At 32.4% G+C, this 27,456-nt stretch overlaps 2 protein-coding genes across 3 annotated transcripts in view; one reads left to right on the plus strand and one right to left on the minus strand.

Moving 5' to 3' along the window:
• Nucleotides 1-16,500: 16,500 nt before the first annotated feature.
• tesca (tescalcin a) lies at nt 16,501-23,622 on the plus strand. Of its 2 annotated transcripts, none has more exons than XM_015941226.3 (8): nt 16,501-16,635; nt 17,486-17,555; nt 17,868-17,948; nt 18,684-18,823; nt 21,837-21,898; nt 22,485-22,592; nt 22,673-22,720; nt 22,816-23,622. In XM_015941226.3, the coding sequence occupies exons 1-8, from the start codon at nt 16,575-16,577 to the stop codon at nt 22,906-22,908; spliced, it is 663 nt and encodes a 220-aa protein (XP_015796712.3). In that variant the 5' UTR covers nt 16,501-16,574; the 3' UTR covers nt 22,909-23,622. The 2 variants fall into 2 exon arrangements, with proteins under 2 accessions (XP_015796712.3, XP_070411652.1); XM_070555551.1 differs by lacking the exon at nt 16,501-16,635 and adding an exon at nt 17,280-17,408.
• The window catches only part of fbxw8 (F-box and WD repeat domain containing 8), a 41,439-nt gene continuing 37,485 nt past the window's right edge, over nt 23,503-27,456 (minus strand). The window contains exons 9-11 of the mRNA XM_054730257.2: nt 24,224-24,397; nt 24,003-24,119; nt 23,503-23,835 (exon numbers count right to left, since the gene is read on the minus strand). Coding sequence (XP_054586232.2) covers nt 23,670-23,835; nt 24,003-24,119; nt 24,224-24,397 — 457 coding nt within the window. The 3' untranslated portion in view covers nt 23,503-23,669. The remainder of the gene's footprint in view (nt 23,836-24,002; nt 24,120-24,223; nt 24,398-27,456) is intronic.

Genomic DNA, 27,456 nt, shown 5'->3' on the forward strand with positions numbered 1-27,456 from the left:
ACGAATGTATGACGTTTTTATCATGTTTTCAAGACACATTCTAATGTATGATGTTTTTATCATGGTTTCATGACACATACTAATGTATGATGTGTTTATCATGTTTTCATGACACATACTAATGTATGATGTTTTTATCATGTTTTCATGACACATACTAATGTATGATATTTTTATCATGGTTTCATGACACATACTAATGTATGATGTTTTTATCATGTTTTCATGACACAGTCTAATGTATGATGTTTTTATCATGTTTTCATGACACATACTAATGTATGATGTTTTTATCATGTTTTCATGGCACATTCTACTCGATGATGTTTTTTCTTGTATGATGTTTTTATCATGTTTTCATGACACATACAAATGTATGATGTTTTTATCATGTTTTCAAGACACATTCTAATGTATGATGTTTTTATCATGGTTTCATGACACATACTAATGTATGATGTTTTTATCATGTTTTCATGACACATACTAATGTATGATGTTTTCATCATCTTTTCATGACACATACTAATGTATGATGTTTTTATCATGGTTTCATGACACATACTAATGTATGATGTTTTTATCATGTTTTCATGACACATACTAATGTATGATGTTTTTATCATGGTTTCATGACACATACTAATGTATGATGTTTTTATCATGTTTTCATGACACAGTCTAATGTATGATGTTTTTATCATGTTTACATGACAGTCTAATGTATGATGTTTTTATCATGGTTTCATGACACATACTAATGTATGATGTTTTTATCATGTTTTCATGACAGTCTAATGTATGATGTTTTTATCATGGTTTCATGACACATACTAATGTATGATGTTTTTATCATGTTTTCATGACACATACTAATGTATGATGTTTTTATCATGTTTTCATGACACATACTAATGTATGATGTTTTTGTCATGGTTTCATGACACATACTAACATATGATGTTTTTATCATGTTTTCATGACATTCTAATGTATGATGTTTTTATCATGTTTTCAAGACACATTCTAATGTATGATGTTTTTATCATGTTTTCATGACACAGTCTAATGTATGATGTTTTTATCATGTTTTCATGACACATACGAATGTATGATGTTTTTATCATGTTTTCATGACACAGTCTAATGTATGATGTTTTTATCATGTTTTCATGACACATACTAATGTATGATGTTTTTATCATGTTTTCATGACACATACTAATGTATGATGTTTTTGTCATGGTTTCATGACACATACTAATGTATGATGTTTTTATCATGTTTTCATGACATTCTAATGTATGATGTTTTTATCATGGTTTCATGACACATTCTAATGCATGATGTTTTTATCATGTTTTCATGACACATTCTAATGTATGATGTTTTTATCATGTTTTCATGACACATACGAATGTATGATGTTTTTATCATGTTTTCAAGACACATTCTAATGTATGATGTTTTTATCATGGTTTCATGACACATACTAATGTATGATGTTTTTATCATGTTTTCATGACACATACTAATGTATGATGTTTTTATCATGTTTTCATGACACATACTAATGTATGATGTTTTTATCATGGTTTCATGACACATACTAATGTATGATGTTTTTATCATGTTTTCATGACACAGTCTAATGTATGATGTTTTTATCATGTTTTCATGACACATAATAATGTATGATGTTTTTGTCATGGTTTCATGACACATACTAATGTATGATGTTTTTATCATGTTTTCATGACACATTCTACTCGATGATGTTTTTTCTTGTATGATGTTTTTATCATGTTTTCATGACACATACAAATGTATGATGTTTTTATCATGTTTTCAAGACACATTCTAATGTATGATGTTTTTATCATGGTTTCATGACACATACTAATGTATGATGTTTTTATCATGTTTTCATGACACATACTAATGTATGATGTTTTATCATGTTTTCATGACACATACTAATGTATGATGTTTTTATCATGGTTTCATGACACATACTAATGTATGATGTTTTTATCATGTTTTCATGACACATACTAATGTATGATGTTTTTATCATGTTTTCATGACACATACTAATGTATGATGTTTTTATCATGTTTTCATGACACATACTAATGTATGATGTTTTTATCATGGTTTCATGACACATACTAATGTATGATGTTTTTATCATGTTTTCATGACACAGTCTAATGTATGATGTTTTTATCATGTTTACATGACAGTCTAATGTATGATGTTTTTATCATGGTTTCATGACACATACAAATGTATGATGTTTTTATCATGGTTTCATGACACAGTCTAATGTATGATGTTTTTATCATGTTTTCATGACACATACTAATGTATGATGTTTTTATCATGGTTTCATGACACATACTAATGTATGATGTTTTTATCATGTTTTCATGACACATACTAATGTATGATGTTTTTATCATGTTTTCATGACACATACTAATATATGTTTTTGTCATGGTTTCATGACACATACTAATGTATGATGTTTTTATCATGTTTTCATGACACATACGAATGTATGATGTTTTTATCATGTTTTCATGACACAGTCTAATGTATGATGTTTTTATCATGTTTTCATGACACATACTAATGTATGATGTTTTTATCATGTTTTCATGACACATACTAATGTATGATGTTTTTGTCATGGTTTCATGACACATACTAATGTATGATGTTTTTATCATGTTTTCATGACATTCTAATGTATGATGTTTTTATCATGGTTTCATGACACATTCTAATGCATGATGTTTTTATCATGTTTTCATGACACAGTCTAATGTATGATGTTTTTATCATGTTTTCATGACACATACGAATGTATGATGTTTTTATCATGTTTTCAAGACACATTCTAATGTATGATGTTTTTATCATGGTTTCATGACACATACTAATGTATGATGTTTTTATCATGTTTTCATGACACATACTAATGTAATATGTTTTTATCATGTTTTCATGACACATACTAATGTATGATGTTTTTATCATGGTTTCATGACACATACTAATGTATGATGTTTTTATCATGTTTTCATGACACAGTCTAATGTATGATGTTTTTATCATGTTTTCATGATACATAATAATGTATGATGTTTTTGTCATGGTTTCATGACACATACTAATGTATGATGTTTTTATCATGTTTTCATGACACATTCTACTCGATGATGTTTTTTCTTGTATGATGTTTTTATCATGTTTTCATGACACATACAAATGTATGATGTTTTTATCATGTTTTCAAGACACATTCTAATGTATGATGTTTTTATCATGGTTTCATGACACATACTAATGTATGATGTTTTTATCATGTTTTCATGACACATACTAATGTATGATGTTTTTATCATGTTTTCATGACACATACTAATGTATGATGTTTTTATCATGGTTTCATGACACATACTAATGTATGATGTTTTTATCATGTTTTCATGACACATACTAATGTATGATGTTTTTATCATGTTTTCATGACACATACTAATGTATGATGTTTTTATCATGTTTTCATGACACATACTAATGTATGATGTTTTTATCATGGTTTCATGACACATTCTAATGTATGATGTTTTTATCATGTTTTCATGACACAGTCTAATGTATGATGTTTTTATCATGTTTACATGACAGTCTAATGTATGATGTTTTTATCATGGTTTCATGACACATACTAATGTATGATGTTTTTATCATGGTTTCATGACACAGTCTAATGTATGATGTTTTTATCATGTTTTCATGACACATACTAATGTATGATGTTTTTATCATGGTTTCATGACACATACTAATGTATGATGTTTTTATCATGTTTTCATGACACATACTAATGTATGATGTTTTTATCATGTTTTCATGACACATACTAATGTATGTTTTTGTCATGGTTTCATGACACATACTAATGTATGATGTTTTTATCATGTTTTCATGACATTCTAATGTATGATGTTTTTATCATGTTTTCAAGACACATTCTAATGTATGATGTTTTTATCATGGTTTCATGACACATACTAATGTATGATGTTTTTATCATGTTTTCATGACACATTCTAATGTATGATGTTTTTTCATGTATGATGTTTTTATCATGTTTTCATGACACATACGAATGTATGATGTTTTTATCATGTTTTCAAGACACATTCTAATGTATGATGTTTTTATCATGGTTTAATGACACATACTAATGTATGATGTTTTTATCATGTTTTCATGACACATACTAATGTATGATGTTTTTATCATGTTTTCATGACACAGTCTAATGTATGATGTTTTTATCATGTTTTCATGACACATTCTAATGTATGATGTTTTTATCATGGTTTCATGACACATACTAATGTATGATGTTTTTATCATGTTTTCATGACACATACTAATGTATGATGTTTTTATCATGTTTTCATGACACATACTAATGTATGATGTTTTTGTCTTGGTTTCATGACACATTCTAATGTATGATGTTTTTTCATGTATGATGTTTTTATCATGTTTTCATGACACATACGAATGTCTGATGTTTTTATCATGTTTTCAAGACACATTCTAATATATGATGTTTTTATCATGGTTTCATGACACATACTAATGTATGATGTTTTTCTCATGTTTTCATGACACATACTAATGTATGATGTTTTTCTCATGGTTTCATGACACATACTAATGTATGATGTTTTTATCATGTTTTCATGACAGAGTCTAATGTATGATGTTTTTATCATGTTTTCATGACAGTCTAATGTATGATGTTTTTATCATGGTTTCATGACACATACTAATGTATGATGTTTTTATCATGGTTTCATGACACAGTCTAATGTATGATGTTTTTATCATGTTTTCATGACAGTCTAACGTATGATGTTTTTATCATGGTTTCATGACACATACTAATGTATGATGTTTTTATCATGTTTTCATGACACATACTAATGTATGATGTTTTTATCATGTTTTCATGACACATACTAATGTATGATGTTTTTGTCATGGTTTCATGACACATACTAATGTATGATGTTTTTATCATGTTTTCATGACACATACTAATGTATGATGTTTTTATCATGCTTTCATTACACATTCTAATGTATGATGTTTTTTCATGTATGATATTTTTATCATGTTTTCATGACACATACGAATGTATGATGTTTTTATCATGTTTTCAAGACACATTCTAATGCATGATGTTTTTATCATGGTTTCATGACACATACTAATGTATGATGTTTTTATCATGTTTTCATGACACATACTAATGTTTGATGTTTTTATCATGTTTTCATGACACATACTAATGTATGATGTTTTTATCATGGTTTCATGACACATACTAATGTATGATGTTTTTATCATGTTTTCATGACACAGTCTAATGTATGATGTTTTTATCATGTTTTCATGACAGTCTAATGTATGATGTTTTTATCATGGTTTCATGACACATACTAATGTATGATGTTTTTATCATGTTTTCATGACACATTCTAATGTATGATGTTTTTATCATGTTTTCATGACACATTCTAATGTATGATGTTTTTATCATGGTTTCATGACACATACTAATGTATGATGTTTTTATCATGTTTTCATGACACAGTCTAATGTATGATGTTTTTATCATGGTTTCATGACACATACGAATGTATGATGTTTTTATCATTTTTTCATGACACAGTCTAATGTATGATGTTTTTATCATGTTTTCATGACACAGTCTATTGTATGATGTTTTTATCATGGTTTCATGACACATACAATGTTTTATGATGTATGATGTATGATGTATGATTTTATGATGTATGATGTTTTTATCATGTTTTCATGACACATACTAAGGTATGATGTTTTTATCATGGTTTCATGACACATACTAATGTATAATGTTTTTATCATGTTTTCATGACACATTCTTATGTATGATGTTTTTATCATGGTTTCATGACACATACTAATGTATGATGTTTTTATCATGTTTTCATGACACAGTCTAATGTATGATGTTTTTATCATGGTTTCATGACACATACGAATGTATGATGTTTTTATCATGTTTTCATGACACATACTAATGTATGATGTTTTTATCATGTTTTCATGACACAGTCTAATGTATGATGTTTTTATCATGTTTTCATGACAGTCTAATGTATGATGTTTTTATCATGTTTTCATGACACAGTCTAATGTATGATGTTTTTATCATGTTTTCATGACACATACTAATGTATGATGTTTTTTCATGTTTTCATGACACAGTCTAATGTATGATGTTTTTATCATGTTTTCATGACAGTCTAATGTATGATGTTTTTATCATGGTTTCATGACAAATACTAATGTATGATGTTTTTATCATGGTTTCATGACACATACTAATGTATGATGTTTTATCATGTTTTCATGACACATTCTAATGTATGATGTTTTTATCATGTTTTCGTGACACATTCTAATGTATGATGTTTTTATCATGTTTTCATGACACATTCTAATGTATGATGTTTTTTCATTTATGATGTTTTTATCATGTTTTCATGACACATACGAATGTCTGATGTTTTTATCATGTTTTCAAGACACATTCTAATATATGATGTTTTTATCATGGTTTCATGAAACATACTAATGTATGATGTTTTTATCATGGTTTCATGACACAGTCTAATGTATGATGTTTTTATCATGGTTTCATGACACATACTAATGTATGATGTTTTTCTCATGTTTTCATGACACATACTAATGTATGATTTTTTATCATGGTTTCATGACACATACTAATGTATGATGTTTTTATCATGTTTTCATGACACAGTCTAATGTATGATGTTTTTATCATGTTTTCATGACAGTCTAATGTATGATGTTTTTATCATGGTTTCATGACACATACTAATGTATGATGTTTTTATCATGGTTTCATGACACAGTCTAATGTATGATGTTTTTATCATGTTTTCATGACAGTCTAATGTATGATGTTTTTATCATGGTTTCATGACACCTACTAATGTATGATGTTTTTATCATGTTTTCATGACACATACTAATGTATGATGTTTTTATCATGTTTTCATGACACATACTAATGTATGATGTTTTTGTCATGGTTTCATGACATACTAATGTATGATGTTTTTATCATGTTTTCATGACACATTCTAATGTATGATGTTTTTTCTTGTATGATGTTTTTATCATGTTTTCATGACACATACAAATGTATGATGTTTTTATCATGGTTTCATGACACATACTAATGTATGATGTTTTTATCATGCTTTCATGACACATTCTAATGTATGATGTTTTTTCATGTATGATGTTCTTATCATGTTTTCATGACACATACGAATGTATGATGTTTTTATCATGTTTTCAAGACACATTCTAATGTATGATGTTTTTATCATGGTTTCATGACACATACTAATGTATGATGTTTTTATCATGTTTTCATGACACATACTAATGTATGATGTTTTTATCATGTTTTCATGACACATACTAATGTATGATGTTTTTATCATGGTTTCATGACACATACTAATGTATGATGTTTTTATCATGTTTTCATGACACAGTCTAATGTATGATGTTTTTATCATGTTTTCATGACAGTCTAATGTATGATGTTTTTATCATGGTTTCATGACACATACTAATGTATGATGTTTTTATCATGTTTTCATGACACAGTCTAATGTATGATGTTTTTATCATGTTTTCATGACACAGTCTAATGTATGATGTTTTTATCATGTTTTCATGACACAGTCTAATATATGATGTTTTTATCATGTTTTCATGACACAGTCTAATGTATGATGTTTTTATCATGTTTTCATGACAGTCTAATGTATGATGTTTTTATCATGGTTTCATGACAAATACCAATGTATGATGTTTTTATCATGGTTTCATGACACATACTAATGTATGATGTTTTTATCATGTTTTCATGACACATTCTAATGTATGATGTTTTTATCATGTTTTCATGACACATTCTAATGTATGATGTTTTTATCATGGTTTCATGACACATACTAATGTATTATGTTTTTATCATGTTTTCATGACACATACTAATGTATGATGTTTTTATCATGTTTTCATGACACATACTAATGTATGATGTTTTTGTCTTGGTTTCATGACACATACTAATGTATGATGTTTTTATCATGTTTTCATGACACATTCTTATGTATGATGTTTTTCATGTATGATGTTTTTATCATGTTTTCATGACACATACGATGTCTGATGTTTTTATCATGTTTTCAAGACACATTCTAATATATGATGTTTTTATCATGGTTTCATGACACATACTAATGTATGATGTTTTTCTCATGTTTTCATGACACATACTAATGTATGATGTTTTTATCATGGTTTCATGACACATACTAATGTATGATGTTTTTATCATGTTTTCATGACACAGTCTAATGTATGATGTTTTTATCATGTTTTCATGACAGTCTAATGTATGATGTTTTTATCATGGTTTCATGACACATACTAATGTATGATTTTTTTATCATGGTTTCATGACACAGTCTAATGTATGATGTTTTTATCTTGTTTTCATGACAGTCTAATGTATGATGTTTTTATCATGGTTTCATGACACATACTAATGTATGATGTTTTTATCATGTTTTCATGACACATACTAATGTATGATGTTTTTATCATGTTTTCATGACACATACTAATGTATGATTTTTTTATCATGGTTTCATGACACAGTCTAATGTATGATGTTTTTATCTTGTTTTCATGACAGTCTAATGTATGATGTTTTTATCATGGTTTCATGACACATACTAATGTATGATGTTTTTATCATGTTTTCATGACACATACTAATGTATGATGTTTTTATCATGTTTTCATGACACATACTAATGTATTATGTTTTTGTCATGGTTTCATGACACTTACTAATGTATGATGTTTTTATCATGTTTTCATGACACATTCTAATGTATGATGTTTTTTCTTGTATGATGTTTTTATCATGTTTTCATGACACATACAAATGTATGATGTTTTTATCATGTTTTCAAGACACATTCTAATGTATGATGTTTTTATCATGGTTTCATGACACATACTAATGTATGATGTTTTTATCATGCTTTCATGACACATTCTAATGTATGATGTTTTTTCATGTATGATGTTTTTATCATGTTTTCATGACACATACGAATGTATGATGTTTTTATCATGTTTTCAAGACACATTCTAATGTATGATGTTTTTATCATGGTTTCATGACACATACTAATGTATGATGTTTTTATCATGTTTTCATGACACATACTAATGTATGATGTTTTTATCATGTTTTCATGACACATACTAATGTATGATATTTTTATCATGGTTTCATGACACATACTAATGTATGATGTTTTTATCATGTTTTCATGACACAGTCTAATGTATGATGTTTTTATCATGTTTTCATGACACATACTAATGTATGATGTTTTTATCATGTTTTCATGACACATTCTACTCGATGATGTTTTTTCTTGTATGATGTTTTTATCATGTTTTCATGACACATACAAATGTATGATGTTTTTATCATGTTTTCAAGACACATTCTAATGTATGATGTTTTTATCATGGTTTCATGACACATACTAATGTATGATGTTTTTATCATGTTTTCATGACACATACTAATGTATGATGTTTTTATCATCTTTTCATGACACATACTAATGTATGATGTTTTTATCATGGTTTCATGACACATACTAATGTATGATGTTTTTATCATGTTTTCATGACACATACTAATGTATGATGTTTTTATCATGGTTTCATGACACATACTAATGTATGATGTTTTTATCATGTTTTCATGACACAGTCTATTGTATGATGTTTTTATCATGTTTACATGACAGTCTAATGTATGATGTTTTTATCATGGTTTCATGACACATACTAATGTATGATGTTTTTATCATGTTTTCATGACAGTCTAATGTATGATGTTTTTATCATGGTTTCATGACACATACTAATGTATGATGTTTTTATCATGTTTTCATGACACATACTAATGTATGATGTTTTTATCATGTTTTCATGACACATACTAATGTATGATGTTTTTGTCATGGTTTCATGACACATACTAACGTATGATGTTTTTATCATGTTTTCATGACATTCTAATGTATGATGTTTTTATCATGTTTTCAAGACACATTCTAATGTATGATGTTTTTATCATGTTTTCATGACACAGTCTAATGTATGATGTTTTTATCATGTTTTCATGACACATACGAATGTATGATGTTTTTATCATGTTTTCATGACACAGTCTAATGTATGATGTTTTTATCATGTTTTCATGACACATACTAATGTATGATGTTTTTATCATGTTTTCATGACACATACTAATGTATGATGTTTTTGTCATGGTTTCATGACACATACTAATGTATGATGTTTTTATCATGTTTTCATGACATTCTAATGTATGATGTTTTTATCATGGTTTAATCACACATTCTAATGCATGATGTTTTTATCATGTTTTCATGACACAGTCTAATGTATGATGTTTTTATCATGTGTTCATGACACATACGAATGTATGATGTTTTTATCATGTTTTCAAGACACATTCTAATGTATGATGTTTTTATCATGGTTTCATGACACATACTAATGTATGATGTTTTTATCATGTTTTCATGACACATACTAATGTATGATGTTTTTATCATGTTTTCATGACACATACTAATGTATGATGTTTTTATCATGGTTTCATGACACATACTAATGTATGATGTTTTTATCATGTTTTCATGACACAGTCTAATGTATGATGTTTTTATCATGTTTTCATGACACATAATAATGTATGATGTTTTTGTCATGGTTTCATGACACATACTAATGTATGATGTTTTTATCATGTTTTCATGACACATTCTACTCGATGATGTTTTTTCTTGTATGATGTTTTTATCATGTTTTCATGACACATACAAATGTATGATGTTTTTATCATGTTTTCAAGACACATTCTAATGTATGATGTTTTTATCATGGTTTCATGACACATACTAATGTATGATGTTTTTATCATGTTTTCATGACACATACTAATGTATGATGTTTTTATCATGTTTTCATGACACATACTAATGTATGATGTTTTTATCATGGTTTCATGACACATACTAATGTATGATGTTTTTATCATGTTTTCATGACACATACTAATGTATGATGTTTTTATCATGTTTTCATGACACATACTAATGTATGATGTTTTTATCATGTTTTCATGACACATACTAATGTATGATGTTTTTATCATGGTTTCATGACACATACTAATGTATGATGTTTTTATCATGTTTTCATGACACAGTCTAATGTATGATGTTTTTATCATGTTTACATGACAGTCTAATGTATGATGTTTTTATCATGGTTTCATGACACATACTAATGTATGATGTTTTTATCATGGTTTCATGACACAGTCTAATGTATGATGTTTTATCATGTTTTCATGACACATACTAATGTATGATGTTTTTATCATGGTTTCATGACACATACTAGTGTATGATGTTTTTATCATGTTTTCATGACACATACTAATGTATGATGTTTTTATCATGTTTTCATGACACATACTAATGTATGTTTTTGTCATGGTTTCATGACACATACTAATGTATGATGTTTTTATCATGTTTTCATGACATTCTAATGTATGATGTTTTTATCATGTTTTCAAGACACATTCTAATGTATGATGTTTTTATCATGGTTTCATGACACATACTAATGTATGATGTTTTTATCATGTTTTCATGACACATTCTAATGTATGATGTTTTTTCATGTATGATGTTTTTATCATGTTTTCATGACACATACGAATGTATGATGTTTTTATCATGTTTTCAAGACACATTCTAATGTATGATGTTTTTATCATGGTTTCATGACACATACTAATGTATGATGTTTTTATCATGTTTTCATGACACATACTAATGTATGATGTTTTTATCATGTTTTCATGACACAGTCTAATGTATGATGTTTTTATCATGTTTTCATGACACATTCTAATGTATGATGCTTTTATCATGGTTTCATGACACATACTAATGTATGATGTTTTTATCATGTTTTCATGACACATACTAATGTATGATGTTTTTATCATGTTTTCATGACACATACTAATGTATGATGTTTTTGTCTTGATTTCATGACACATTCTAATGTATGATGTTTTTTCATGTATGATGTTTTTATCATGTTTTCATGACACATACGAATGTCTGATGTTTTTATCATGTTTTCAAGACACATTCTAAAATATGATGTTTTTATCATGGTTTCATGACACATACTAATGTATGATGTTTTTCTCATGTTTTCATGACACATACTAATGTATGATGTTTTTATCATGGTTTCATGACACATACTAATGTATGATGTTTTTATCATGTTTTCATGACACAGTCTAATGTATAATGTTTTTATCATGTTTTCATGACAGTCTAATGTATGATGTTTTTATCATGGTTTCATGACACATACTAATGTATGATGTTTTTATCATGGTTTCATGACACAGTCTAATGTATGATATTTTTATCATGTTTTCATGACAGTCTAACGTATGATGTTTTTATCATGGTTTCATGACACATACTAATGTATGATGTTTTTATCATGTTTTCATGACACATACTAATGTATGATGTTTTTATCATGTTTTCATGACACATACTAATGTATGATGTTTTTGTCATGGTTTCATGACACATACTAATGTATGATGTTTTTATCATGTTTTCATGACACATACTAATGTATGATGTTTTCATCATGCTTTCATTACACATTCTAATGTATGATGTTTTTTCATGTATGATATTTTTATCATGTTTTCATGACACATACGAATGTATGATGTTTTTATCATGTTTTCAAGACACATTCTAATGCATGATGTTTTTATCATGGTTTCATGACACATACTAATGTATGATGTTTTTATCATGTTTTCATGACACATACTAATGTTTGATGTTTTTATCATGTTTTCATGACACATACTAATGTATGATGTTTTTATCATGGTTTCATGACACATACTAATGTATGATGTTTTTATCATGTTTTCATGACACAGTCTAATGTATGATGTTTTTATCATGTTTTCATGACAGTCTAATGTATGATGTTTTTATCATGGTTTCATGACACATACTAATGTATGATGTTTTTATCATGTTTTCATGACACATTCTAAAGTATGATGTTTTTATCATGTTTTCATGACACATTCTAATGTATGATGTTTTTATCATGGTTTCATGACACATACTAATGTATGATGTTTTTATCATGTTTTCATGACACAGTCTAATGTATGATGTTTTTATCATGGTTTCATGACACATACGAATGTATGATGTTTTTATCATTTTTTCATGACACAGTCTAATGTATGATGTTTTTATCATGTTTTCATGACAGTCTAATGTATGATGTTTTTATCATGGTTTCATGACACATACTAATGTATGATGTTTTTATCATGTTTTCATGACACAGTCTAATGTATAATGTTTTTATCATGTTTTCATGACAGTCTAATGTATGATGTTTTTATCATGGTTTCATGACACATACTAATGTATGATGTTTTTATCATGGTTTCATGACACAGTCTAATGTATGATGTTTTTATCATGTTTTCATGACAGTCTAACGTATGATGTTTTTATCATGGTTTCATGACACATACTAATGTATGATGTTTTTATCATGTTTTCATGACACATACTAATGTATGATGTTTTTATCATGTTTTCATGACACATACTAATGTATGATGTTTTTGTCATGGTTTCATGACACATACTAATGTATGATGTTTTTATCATGTTTTCATGACACATACTAATGTATGATGTTTTCATCATGCTTTCATTACACATTCTAATGTATGATGTTTTTTCATGTATGATATTTTTATCATGTTTTCATGACACATACGAATGTATGATGTTTTTATCATGTTTTCAAGACACATTCTAATGCATGATGTTTTTATCATGGTTTCATGACACATACTAATGTATGATGTTTTTATCATGTTTTCATGACACATACTAATGTTTGATGTTTTTATCATGTTTTCATGACACATACTAATGTATGATGTTTTTATCATGGTTTCATGACACATACTAATGTATGATGTTTTTATCATGTTTTCATGACACAGTCTAATGTATGATGTTTTTATCATGTTTTCATGACAGTCTAATGTATGATGTTTTTATCATGGTTTCATGACACATACTAATGTATGATGTTTTTATCATGTTTTCATGACACATTCTAAAGTATGATGTTTTTATCATGTTTTCATGACACATTCTAATGTATGATGTTTTTTATCATGGTTTCATGACACATACAAATGTATGATGTTTTTATCATGTTTTCAAGACACATTCTAATGTATGATGTTTTTATCATGGTTTCATGACACATACTAATGTATGATGTTTTTATCATGCTTTCATGACACATTCTAATGTATGATGTTTTTATCATGGTTTCATGACACAGTCTAATGTATGATGTTTTTATCATGTTTTCATGACACATACTAATGTATTATGTTTTATCATGTTTTCATGAAACATACTAATGTATTCCATATTTATCATGTTTTTATCATGTTTTCATGATACATTCTAATGTATTAGTTTTTTATGTTTTAATGACACATGCTAATGATGATTTTTCATGTTTTCATGACTTATATTAATGTATGATGTTTTTTCTTGTCTTAATGCACACACTTATGTATGATGTTTTTATCTTGTTTTCATGACACATACTAACGTATGATTTTTTAATGTTTTCATGACACATACTAACGTATGATTTTTTAATGTTTTCATGACACATTCTAATGTATGATGTTTTTATCATGTTTTCATGACACATTCTAATGTATGATGTTTTTATCATGTTTTCATGACACATTCTAATGTATGATGTTTTTATCAAGTTTTCATGACACAAACTAATGTATGATGTTTTTATCATGTCATATATGTTTTATCATCAAACATATATGTTTTACCATCAAACATATATGTTTTATTATCAAACATATATGTTTTATCATCAAACATTTGTTTTATTATCAAACATGTGTTTAATTATCAAACATGTATGTTTATTATCAAACATGTGTTTAATTATCAAACATGTATGTTTTTAAATGCTCAGTGATACTGATAGATTTTTTTATCAACTGGTGGAAGTGTTTAAGGTGCAAATAAAATTGGGCGGCAGGTTGCCACAGGAATGCGGAAATGGGGTCCATACCCACTCCCTGACTTGTCCACCCCCCAAGGTCCTATGTGCATTATTGTGTGATGATGTGAGGGAGCAGGAGGACGAAAATATGTGGGGATGGGGAGGAATGGCTGGTTGGCCTAAGCCCTCCAGGGCAAAATTCTTACAGTCCAACTCTGTCTCCCTATCCCAGCCCGGGCGGGACTGCGAGCTGTGAAGGCCGCTGAATCGTTCCAGGTGTGCCGTCTAAATCCAACCCCCCCCCCCCCCCCCGTCCAAACGGAGGTGACAAGCGCTGCTTATCGTGGCTGCATGCACTGACGTGTGGAGAGTCCCCAACCCTACCACCCCACCTAGTGGTCACTTATGTTGTGTAATGTCTGAAGTCTGTTGCATTTCTGTCTGAGGTGTTTTTTTGCAGAGCAAAGCTGCCCTCCTGGTGGAGGGTAACTCTGAAGTGCCTTTTTTCCCTCCACCTGACCCAATCCTCATGTAACCCTCTGATAAGGTAGCGCGACTCGGGTTGTGAATGACCACAGTCACCAGTTCTTGTCATGTGTCTATGCCTATGTATGTGTGTCTGATCTCTGAATTGTGTGTACTGAAACTCTAATTTCCCTCTGGGATTAATAAAGTATCTTTGAATTCAATTGAACTGAACTGATTATTTTGACTTATAGTGTCTCTTTATTATGATATAGAATCTCATAATTATTTGATTTATTTTTATAGTCGAACATTAAAAATGAGGACGAAATAAAAATAAATATTTACAGAAAAACATACCATAAAATAGCTAAGTATACAGATATAGCTCTGAAGTCTGATACATTTTGCAAAAAATAAAATAAAAGAGTATAATGATGACTTATTATACGAGACAGTAGTGGGACTCCTACTGTAGGAGTAACATTTGAGCCGTGAATTGCAATTTGGATGACTTTAGGACCTGGAGGAAGCCAGCAGTCCCCAGACTTGCTGAGTAAAGCTGTTAACACCGCGGAAAAGTTCAGCCAGTCGAACCAGATCGTGCGTCCTGACGCACCGGTGGGACTGACTCCAAGATGGGAGCCTCTCAGACTCGAACCGAGCTCAAATACCACGATTTGATGGAAAAAACCGGATGTAAGTAAGAAAGAACGCACGAGGAAATGTGTTTTTATTAGAGTTTAAGCTTTAATTCCCTGTTGAGGCCGACTGGCTCCTTTTTTATGAGCAGCATTTGGGTCGATAATGAGTCCGCACCCACCTCTTTAATATTAATGACTGATTTGGGGGAATAGATTAACATTTGAAAAAGTCAAAACATCACTAAATAATAAACTGAAATCCAAACGCCACCCGTTTAAACAGAAGTCTTAAATAAACTCACCTGCGTGCATTTTAAGTTTATAGCTGCACGATTTTATTCAAATTTCTGCTTTAATCCCTCCTTAAATGTGATCTTTGTTGGCTTTAAATGAAGAAATGAAAAAAGGTAAACAAGAGAAAAGTAGTAGATCCAGTTTTATGACATATTGGTGAATGCGTCAGAGCGCACCAGGAGATTTCCACGACCGCGCGCCGTGCTTCTGGAAGCTTCAGGTAGATTTATTATCATCACTATTATTCAGCAGCAGCAGCGCTGACATTAGCGTGACAAACTTGGGCTCGTTGTTGTTTTGTGCTGCACAAGTTTGCTCATGTAAACGAGCTTATTGTGTTGTTCCTGCTGTCACCACCCACCCTCCACCCATCCTGCACAAGAAGCCCCGTTCAGCTCACAGCTCACCCCACAGTCTGCTGGTCGCTGGTCGCGCATTCAGCCATGCTTCTGAGAGGAGAGAGGGAGCAGGAAGGGGAAACTTTAGTGAAACAATCAATCAATAAAATAAAATAAAGACTCACCACACCAGCTGGTAAAGACTGGCGACAGAGCTAAACCTGAGCACTGATAGTGTTTCACATTTAAAATGTTTATTTTTTATGTTCACAGTTTCATTAGAGCAGATTAAAAACCTTCATCAAAGGTTTAATCAGCTGAGCGACAACGAGGAGATGATCAGGTAATACAAGTTTTTATTGTTTCCTGTAAGTTAAACCTCATGTTCAGGAGTAACCTGTGTCTGAACTGATCAACACAACGAATGCACCTGAAGGGATACACCTTGTACATATCTACTATTCCTTTTATTTATGTACTTTTTACATAAGCGATGCTACAGAAATGCTGTAAAACCGGTCTGTGAACAGAAGTCTCTACTTCCTCTAAACATTCAGCCTCAGACTGAAAAATGTTCCTTTCCAGTATTTTTTTTATTTCTTGTTGTTGAACAAGTCAAACACACTCCGACCTGCGTTCTCCCTCTACGCTGCAGGAAAGAAAACCTGGAAAACATACCTGCTCTGGCAGAAAACCCAATCAAAAACCAAATCATCGAAGCTTTCTTTGATAAAAGGTGAGAAAAACAAAATGTTGTAACCTTCCCATGAGAAGGACCCCAACAAGGCTCAGTTAAATGTTATTGTCTGGTTTTCACCAACAAAAACACGTTTATGCATCCAAACTGTTTCTGTTTGATCCCTATAATTAGTGAAGCTTAACACTAAACCCTTGTTTTTGGTCTCCTGTTGCAATCAGCTGTTATTAACTGCCAAGCAGTAACATGCACGCCTTCGCACACTGAAAAATGCTTAAAATGCTTTCTTTGCAGTTTTAGTTTAGCATGATTAAAGTAATTGGAAAAATAATGTTTTTCTGCACATTCAGTATAATTTAGAACAGATTTGGCTTTTTCTGGTGCAGGCCTTAAAAATAAAAGTATCTGTCGGAAATGAAATAGAATTCAGCAGAAATATATCAGAAAACAGACTTTTTTGGGTGATTAAAGCACATAAAGCCTTTCTGGTAACCTTCTACAATAAAATCAGTCTTTAAAAGCCTGATGGACTACAATCATTGCATTAGTGAACAAATTCCTGTCAAAACTTGGTGAGAAAAGAAACAAACACAGGTCTGAACAAGTCACCCCCAGCCTTGGTATGCCCGGGCTGGGGGTCTGTGTGTTCACACCCATTCTGGGTAAACTAACACAGCCGTAGCAGGTTCTGTGGTTTTAACCTGGTTAGCAAAGTGCTGCAGAACTAAATCACATCATTTAAGTTGTTCTGTACTTTGTGGATTTCTTTTATAGGAACCAGCATGGGAATGAAGTGGGATCCTTCCAGGAAATTGGTTTTGAGCAGTTCGTTATGGTCATGTCTCACTTCCGTCCTCCAAATTTGAAAACAACAAAGGAGGAAAAGCAGGAGATGAGGAAAGAGAAACTCCGCTGTGAGTCTGAATGAAAATAGTAAAAGCCACCGTACAGACAGACAGACAGGCAGGCAGACAGACACAGGCAGACAGACAGACAGGCAGGCAGGCAGGCAGACAGGCAGACAGGCAGACAGACAGACACAGGCAGACAGACACAGACAGACAGACAGACACAGACAGACAGGCAGACAGACAGACACAGGCAGACAGGCAGGCAGACAGACAGACACAGGCAGACAAAGACAGACAGACAGACACAGACAGACAGACAGACAGACACATACAGACAGACAGACACAGGCAGACAGACAGACACAGACAGACAGACAGACAGACATACACAGGCAGACACAGGCAGACAGACATGGACAGACAGACAGACAGACAGACACAGACAGACAGACAGACAGACAGACACAGGCAGACACAGACAGACACAGACAGACAGACAGGCACAGGCAGACAGACAGACAGGCAGGCAGGCAGACAGACACAGGCAGACAGACAGACAGGCATGCAGGCAGGCAGACAGACAGACACAGACAGACAGACACAGACAGACAGGCAGACAGACAGACAGACACAGGCAGACAGGCAGGCAGACAGACAGACACGGACAGACAGGCAGACAGACAGAAACATACAGACAGACAGACACAGACAGACAGGCAGGCAGACAGACAGACACAGGCAGACAGGCAGGCAGACAGACACAGGCAGACAAAGACAGACACAGACAGACAGACAGACAGACATGGACAGACAGGCAGGCAGACAGACACATACAGACAGACAGACACAGGCAGACAGACAGGCAGGCAGGCAGACAGACAGACAGACATACACAGGCAGACAGACAGACACAGGCAGACAGACACGGACAGACAGACAGACACAGGCAGACAGACAGACACAGGCAGACACAGACAGACAGACAGGCACAGGCAGACAGACAGACAGACACAGACAGACAGAGAGACACGGACAGACAGGCAGACAGACAGACACATACAGACAGACAGACAGGCAGACAGACAGACACATACAGACAGACAGACACAGACATACAGACAGACAGACACAGACAGACACAGACAGACAGACAGACACAGGCAGACAGACAGACACATACAGACAGACAGACACAGACAGACACAGGCAGACAGACAGACACAGACAGACAGACACAGGCAGACAGGCAGACAGACACAGACAGACAGGCAGACAGACAGACACAGACAGACAGACACAGACAGACAGGCAGACAGACAGACACAGACAGATAGGCAGACAGACAGACACAGACAGATAGGCAGACAGACAGACAGACAGACAGACAGACAGACAGACAGACACAGACAGACAGACAGACACATACAGACAGACAGACAGACGCAGACAGACAGACAGACACAGACAGACAGGCAGACAGACAGACACAGGCAGACAGACAGACACATACAGACAGACAGACACAGACAGACACAGGCAGACAGACAGACACAGACAGACACAGGCAGACAGACACAGAATGACAGACAGACACAGACAGACAGACACAGACAGACAAAGGCAGACAGACAGACAGGAGGTCGTGAGAATCTCACGAATGTGAGCAGAATTCCTGTCTGCATGTCAGCTCTGACATGAAGGAAACTTGGCTGGGATCTCGGCCAGAACACGACAAACCCAGCGATTAAATTCAGTAGCAACGTGTTAGGAAGTGCTCTCAGCTGATGATCTCTTTATTACAGTTTATAAACATATTTATGGGTCTAATTAAAGCATTTCCTCCTCTAACTGTAATATTTGCAGCCTTTCAACAAAGAACTTTTGCAAACTTCAGTCTGCAAAGCAACAATCAGGTTGTTGATGAATCAACGAGCTTCGCTTTCTATTAAAAAATGTTTTGTTTTTTTTATTCTATGTTGGAACTTTCCCGTTTTCTGACTGACTGTTTTAGTCCTGAATCCTCAGCCTGAGGCTCCTGTTTCTACACAGAAATGACTTTGAGCAAATCTTTGTTTGGTCAGACTAAAGTCAATTTACTGAACAAAGATGTGGATTTGACTGGTTGCAAAATCCTCAACTAAATGTTCCCAACTTGTTTTTTGCAGTTGAGGCTTTTTAAAAGGTTTTATTAAAAGAGAAAACATCAAAATATCTTCAGATTCTTGCCTTTTAAGTGTTGCACGCAGTGTTTTATCAGGGATTTCATTACTAGATGGCTGGCTAAGGAGAATTAAATAACGTCAGAATTTCTGATCCGAGCAACAATTTTCCTTAAAATTACAAAATAAAAATTCTGAGTTTTACATATTTTCCCTATAGACACTAATATTTCATAACTAATAGTTGCAAGCAACTGAAAAGTCGTGTAAAACCTTTAGAATTTTCCGTTTTCTGTACATTTTGTGCTCTTGAACATCCTGCAGAGCTTCAGACTTTACGGAAGAATAACTTTCTCCTACGTTTATGTCATTTTATACAAATAAAAATTTTGAAAAAGACAAAAAAAAAGAGCATTTGCGTCATAACAGAAATAGTTCGTCAGGGATAAAATGAGCTTTTTAAACATTAACTATGACCTGCAGCTGATGCAACCCACATCAAGCCAAAAGTAGATCATTTCTAATATTATCTTTGTTCTTTCCTGTTTACGTTGGCCAGAGAAACAGAGACTCACTATGTCTCGTTATATGAAAGAACGTGTTTCCTCAAACTGGAGAAATGAGTTTAATAATTGACTCCAGACCTTATCTGACCTCTTTAGATAAAAACACAAAGGCATCGTGTCTGCAGGGAATAAAAATGTCACCAATTTTGTCGTAGCCGAAGTTCAAATATCGGAGCACTAAAAGGAAGAGATATCTCTCTGGTCGTGTTGCGTCACCGAAGAACCCGTTTTATCGCTTCATCATCATAAACACAGCTATAATCACGGCTTCCTCTGGTCTGACGCTGTGATTTGTTAGGAATTTTCCACAGAATTCTGACCGACTTAACAGTTTTCCTCTTGTCTTTCCAGTTTTGTTCAACATGCACGACACAGACGGTGACGGCATCATTACTCTGCAGGAGTACAGGAAGGTAAAACTGTAACAAAATAAAACAAAAACACGCTGATTTTGCTTTTTGTGCAACATAAAAATCTCTTTAAAATAAAGTATTGGTGATTGCATTATTCTGCATAGTGAGTAAAGGACAGTTATTTATCTTCCGGTATTAATTTGGACAGTAAAACAAACATTTAGGCTCCAGGGATTCAATGTGGAGCGCTTTATAGAGAATTTAAAACAAGCCCTGTGGTATGTAGATCCATGAGGACAATAGAAGCTGTAATTGAATCAAATAAATCTAATTAAGGCCAAATTAATTGTTGTCCTTTAGAAAAAACACAGTTTTACCAAACAAAAGGCGGCCTTGAGTCAGGAGCTTTTAGGTTAAGTAAATTAAATTGCTCTTGTTTGACTCATGACGTATGTTCTCTGCTGTAATCATGTTTAAACGACTTTAACGGGAGATGCATGCTTTTGTTTTTGCACTCTGCTGAACGCTGAGGTTCTTTTATTTTCAGAACAGATGATTTTTGGAGAGTCTGGGAAAGTCGTAAACATAGAAAGCCTCCTTAGTTTCTGTCGTTTCTAATGAAAACGTGACGTCTTCTCTCTCCGAGGTGGTCGAGGAACTTCTGTCTAACAGCGGCGCCATGGATCAGGATGCTGCCCACGAAATAGCAGATGCTGCCATGTTGGAGGTGGCGAGCACAAACGTGCCCCAAATGGTAACAGAATTCACCAAAACCCAGCCGCTCAAACCCAATCTCCCCGTCGCAGCAAAGTCACGTCTCTTTTCTCCCCGCAGAGCCCCGAAGATCACTACGAAGGAATCACCTTTCAGCATTTTGAGCAGGTTTCTTTAGCTTCCAACATCGTTTCAATCACCTGAACCTGTTTTTCATGATTTGATGACACCGTTTATTTATTTAATTATTTTTCTGCCTGCAGATCTTAAAGGACCTTGAAATGGAGACGAGGATGTTCATTCGCTTTCTGGATGTGGACACAACAACGATGCATTGTGGGAAAGCCACCAGCTGAAGGAACTTGCTATTCTTTATGTTGCAGAGCTGCTTCTGTTCTTAGAAGGGATTAAGCTGAAAACGTGTTTTAATCAGAGGAAAATGTTTATTTTTACACCAACGATCCTAAATGTACATGTTTGACGAAGTATTTAAAACTTAACCGAGTGTCTCTGTGCCTAAATAACTCCGTTTGCAGCTTAAGTTATGGAGTTTCGTGACCATGAGGCGTGCATTTAGCATATTTCTGAGTCTTATTATACTTGATGATATTTCAAACACTTGATCGAAGACGCTTGAACTCTTCGGCTATAAACAGCTTGAAGGATTTACAAAAGGCTCTGTCGTTAGACAAAGTCCTGCCCCGTGGCTCACGGATCATCTGAAGCATGCAGGCACACGACATTCCTCTGCAGCGCCAAAATAGAAAACTCATCTGTGTTTTTCTCTGAGACTCAACATCCAGCTGCTGCTCTTGTAACACCAACCAGTTCTGATTGCTATCAAGATGAAATATAGATAATCGGCATGCATGGACATAATAAATGTGGTAAATGAACGTCTGGATTTAGCAGAAAAGCTACAAAAAAATCATTTTTTATATGAAACAAGAAAGAAATGAGTTTTTTATTACAGCTGTGTTGCAGAAATTTCACCAAAGTTTCATAAGTATGGAAGGTTTGTAAGAAATACGATTAAAATAAAAATAAAAAGTCAGCTGAAGATTTTCCAACATGATGTTTCTCCATTCAGTCCCATAATTAAGGATGTTATTGTAGGTCAGTGAGACGGGTGGGAGCCAGACAGCCTGTCGTAGGGCACCGTCAGGTTAATGTTGTAGTTGTAGCCGTACGACTCGGTGTAGTTGGACCTACAGATGGGTAGGATGTTATCCTGGGACAGGGCATCCTCAGAGAAGTCGTAAAGGCACACGACTCCCCGGTGCCTGACGGGTAAAAATAGTCATGTCAGCAACACAGAAGGAATGGCTGAGATAAGAAAATAATAAGATACCGCGTAAAATAAGATATTTAATGTTCAGAACTTCTATTTTTGTTAACAGAGGGAGGCAGACATGGAAAAACACTCAGATTAAAAAAATTAGGTCGTGACCTGCGATGAGCTGTAAGGTCATCGTCGGTGATGCACGCCCCCCGAGGCGACTTGTCATCAGGGATGTTGGCTGTGACCAGCGTGCTGGTGTTGAAGCGTACGTGACGTACGGGATGCCTTCCACAAAAGCAGACGCCGTGTTATTAAAGGTTTAAACTAATGTGGTAATAAAAAGCGTATAGATCCAACTTAAGAGCATCCAACGTCTCCGGAAGTCCCACCTGTTGTGCGTCTCCCAGAGCTTGGCTCCCATCCTCATCTCCCACACACACACCAGCCCTTCTTCTCCGCCGCTCACGATCTTCCAGTCGTCCGTCTGAACGGAGGAGACACCCAGGTGGTGGGCGTACAGGGACGCCACAGAGGTGCCGGTTCGCAGGTCAAACACTCTCACCCTAAAAATAAAAAATACGTAGATTTGAATTTATCTTTAAGAGTCAGATTTGATTTTCACAATGTTTACAGAGTAGCAACAAAATTTTGGATTTCATATGAACTAAAGAAGGCAGAAATTTAAAAAATAGGAAAAACTCTTGAGGAAATGCAGATATTTTATGTGCTAAACAAAACAAAAACACTAAAGATGCATCAGTTCGGAGGAAAACTCCCCTTCAACAGGAAGAAACCTTAAACAGCCAAGAGACAGATGCTTTTTATTCCAGGATTAATGAGATGTAGCTCAATGTTTTATTTTACAAGACAAAATATAAGATGATGCAAAGTGAGTCTATGATTCAGTCAGAATTAAGGGCAGACCACTTTATCGGGCCAGTATTTACTTTAATTTTATACATCGGCATTGGCTAATATTTCTCAAAATAAATAAATAAATAAATAAATAAAGAAAGAAAGAAAGAAAGAAAGAAAGAAAGAAAGAAAGAAAGAAAGAAAGAAAGAAAGAAAGAAAGAAAGAAAGAAAGAAAGAAAGAAAGAAAGAAAGAAAGAAAGAAAGAAAGAAAGAAAGAAAAAGAAAGAAAGAAAGAAAAATAAAAAAGAGAAAAAAAGAAAAAGTAAAATAAAAAGAGAGAAATAAATAAAAAATAAAAATAAAAGAGAAAGAATGAAATAATTAAAAAGAGAAATTAAAATAAAATTAAAAAGAAATTAAAAAGAAACAAAGAAAGAAAGAAAAAGAAAAAAGAAAAATTAAAAAGAAACAAAGAAAAAAGAAAAATACAAAAAAACAATAAAAAAACAGAAAAATAAAAACTTAAAAGTAAATTAAAAAGAAAAAAGAAAAAGAAAAAAGAAAGAAATAAAGTAAGATAAATAAAAACAAAGAAATAAAAATAAAAAATAAATAAAGAAGAAAAAGAAAAAAGGAAGAAATAACAAAAGAAAATGATAATAAAAAATAAAAAGAAAGAAATTTAAAAAAGAAATAAAAAAGAAAGACAGAAAAATTAAAAATTTAAAATTAAAAAAATTAAAACAGAAAAATAAAACAGAAAAAGAAAGAAATAAAGTAAGATAAATAAAAATTAAAGAAAGAAAAATAAAAATAAATAAAAAGAAAAAGAAATAAGGTAGAAATAACAAAAGAAAAATAAAAAGAATAAATAAGAAAAAGAAAGAAAATTAAAAAAGGAAAACAAATAAGAAAGAAAGACAGAAAGATGAAAAAGGAAAGAAAAATAAAAAAAGGAAGGAAAGAAAGAAAGCAAAAAGAAAAAGAAAGAAACAAAGAAAGGAAAGAAAGAAAAAAGGAAAATAAAAAGAAAAGAAAAGAAAGAAAAAGGAAAAAAGAAAAGAAAAATGGAAAAAAGAAAAGAAAAAAAGGAAAAAAGAAAAGAAAAAAGAAAAGAAAGAAAAAGGAAGAGAAGAAAAGAAAAAGGAAAAGAAAGAAAAATAGAAAAAGAAAAGAAAGAAAAAGAAAGAAAAGAAAAAGAAAAGAAAAAGAAAAGAAAGAAAATAAAAAGAAAAACAAAAGAAAATAAAAGAAAGAAAGAAAGAAAGAAAGAAAACAATCTTTTACAAAGTGCCTCTTAAGATAAAACTCACTAGGTGCTTCGCAAAAACAAGAAAAATAATTTGAAGTATAAAAAAGATTTCAAAAAATGATTACAAATATGTTTAAAATGAAAATTAAATTACATTTTCGATTAAAAAAGAATGTACGGAAAGGGAGAGAGAAAATAAATAGATAAGAGGGAAATCAGTGGAGAGAGTAGAAAGTTGGTCAGGTACATCCTCGTGTAGTCCGGTGCTGTTGCGGAATTAAGTTAAATGTATTTTACTAATAACATCTGCATGAAAAACACTCTAAATTAACTTTATTTAGGTGTCTGACTTTAACAGTGGTCAAAGTTAAGATTTAACAGTTAGTTAAATTCACAGTTCAAAAGCTCATTCAGCTTCAGAAATGTTGACAATGAGATAGAAAATGTCGAGACTTTGGTCATGAAAATTGGCAGTGCACATCGGCCATCGGCTGACCATATTGGCATTGGTGTTTGTTAATAGAAAAACCAATATCGGTTGAGCTCTGGTCAGAACTAACAGAAATGTAACTAAATATGGAAGATGTTTCATTTTCCTGAATCCGGAAAAATCTTTCATTTTACCAAAGGACGGTAACGACTAAACAACATCATTTGGGTAAGAACACATGGATAAAAAAGAGCATCTGAGCTCCTAAATGCAGCAAAAATTTTAAAAGCTAAAAAACAAGAATATTACTAAATAAATATGTAAATACACTGAAGTTGTATAAAAATCTCTAAATAACAATTAACCTCATATTCAGTAGCAACAGACAGACAAACACAAACTGTTTCCTGTGTGTATTTAAAGTCAAATAAACGTTCAGATGTTTGTTTTTAAACAATTCCTACAAAGATTTCTGCAAAACTTTGTGGTTAGACTAATGAGTTATTATAATGTGATTGCTTTAATCATAATTATGATGCGCTTTAATGTTTTTTTTCTGTGCTGGATGAAAAGCAACAAGAGCAGGATTTCTGCATTGTGTGTTTCATTAGCAGTAAAAGCCCAGGGGACCTCCAGCTCCATCTGTTGTCGTGTGGCTTTAGTGCAGCTGAAAGCATCCAGGACATGACTCCATCCAGGCTCAGCCTCCTTCCAAGTCTTCATTACCATAATCAGATTTACTCCTGGGACTCGGACAGATTTCATTTTCTACAATCTAAACTTTTCAAAGGAATCAGAGCTAAATGGCTAAATGGGCACGGTGGACTTGTTTGTCTGCAGCTCGTTTTGCCCGTTTAGAGGCGTTCCACGGCGGTGGCGCACGTATAAGCAATGAGGGATAAACATTAGAGGCAGACCACAGGAAACCATCAACCTAATGCTGGAGGAGACGGTCTTCAGTGAACTGTCAGCGGCCAGACTCGTCTTCATTAATCACCAGGAAGTGTGGGAGAGGCACAAATAACTCCTGAACAGCTACTTTACTAAAGCCAGAAGAAGACATTAATCATCCTGAGCATAATGT

This window comes from Nothobranchius furzeri, chromosome 10 (assembly GCF_043380555.1).
Source record: "Nothobranchius furzeri strain GRZ-AD chromosome 10, NfurGRZ-RIMD1, whole genome shotgun sequence".
Classification (NCBI taxonomy): domain Eukaryota; kingdom Metazoa; phylum Chordata; class Actinopteri; order Cyprinodontiformes; family Nothobranchiidae; genus Nothobranchius; species Nothobranchius furzeri.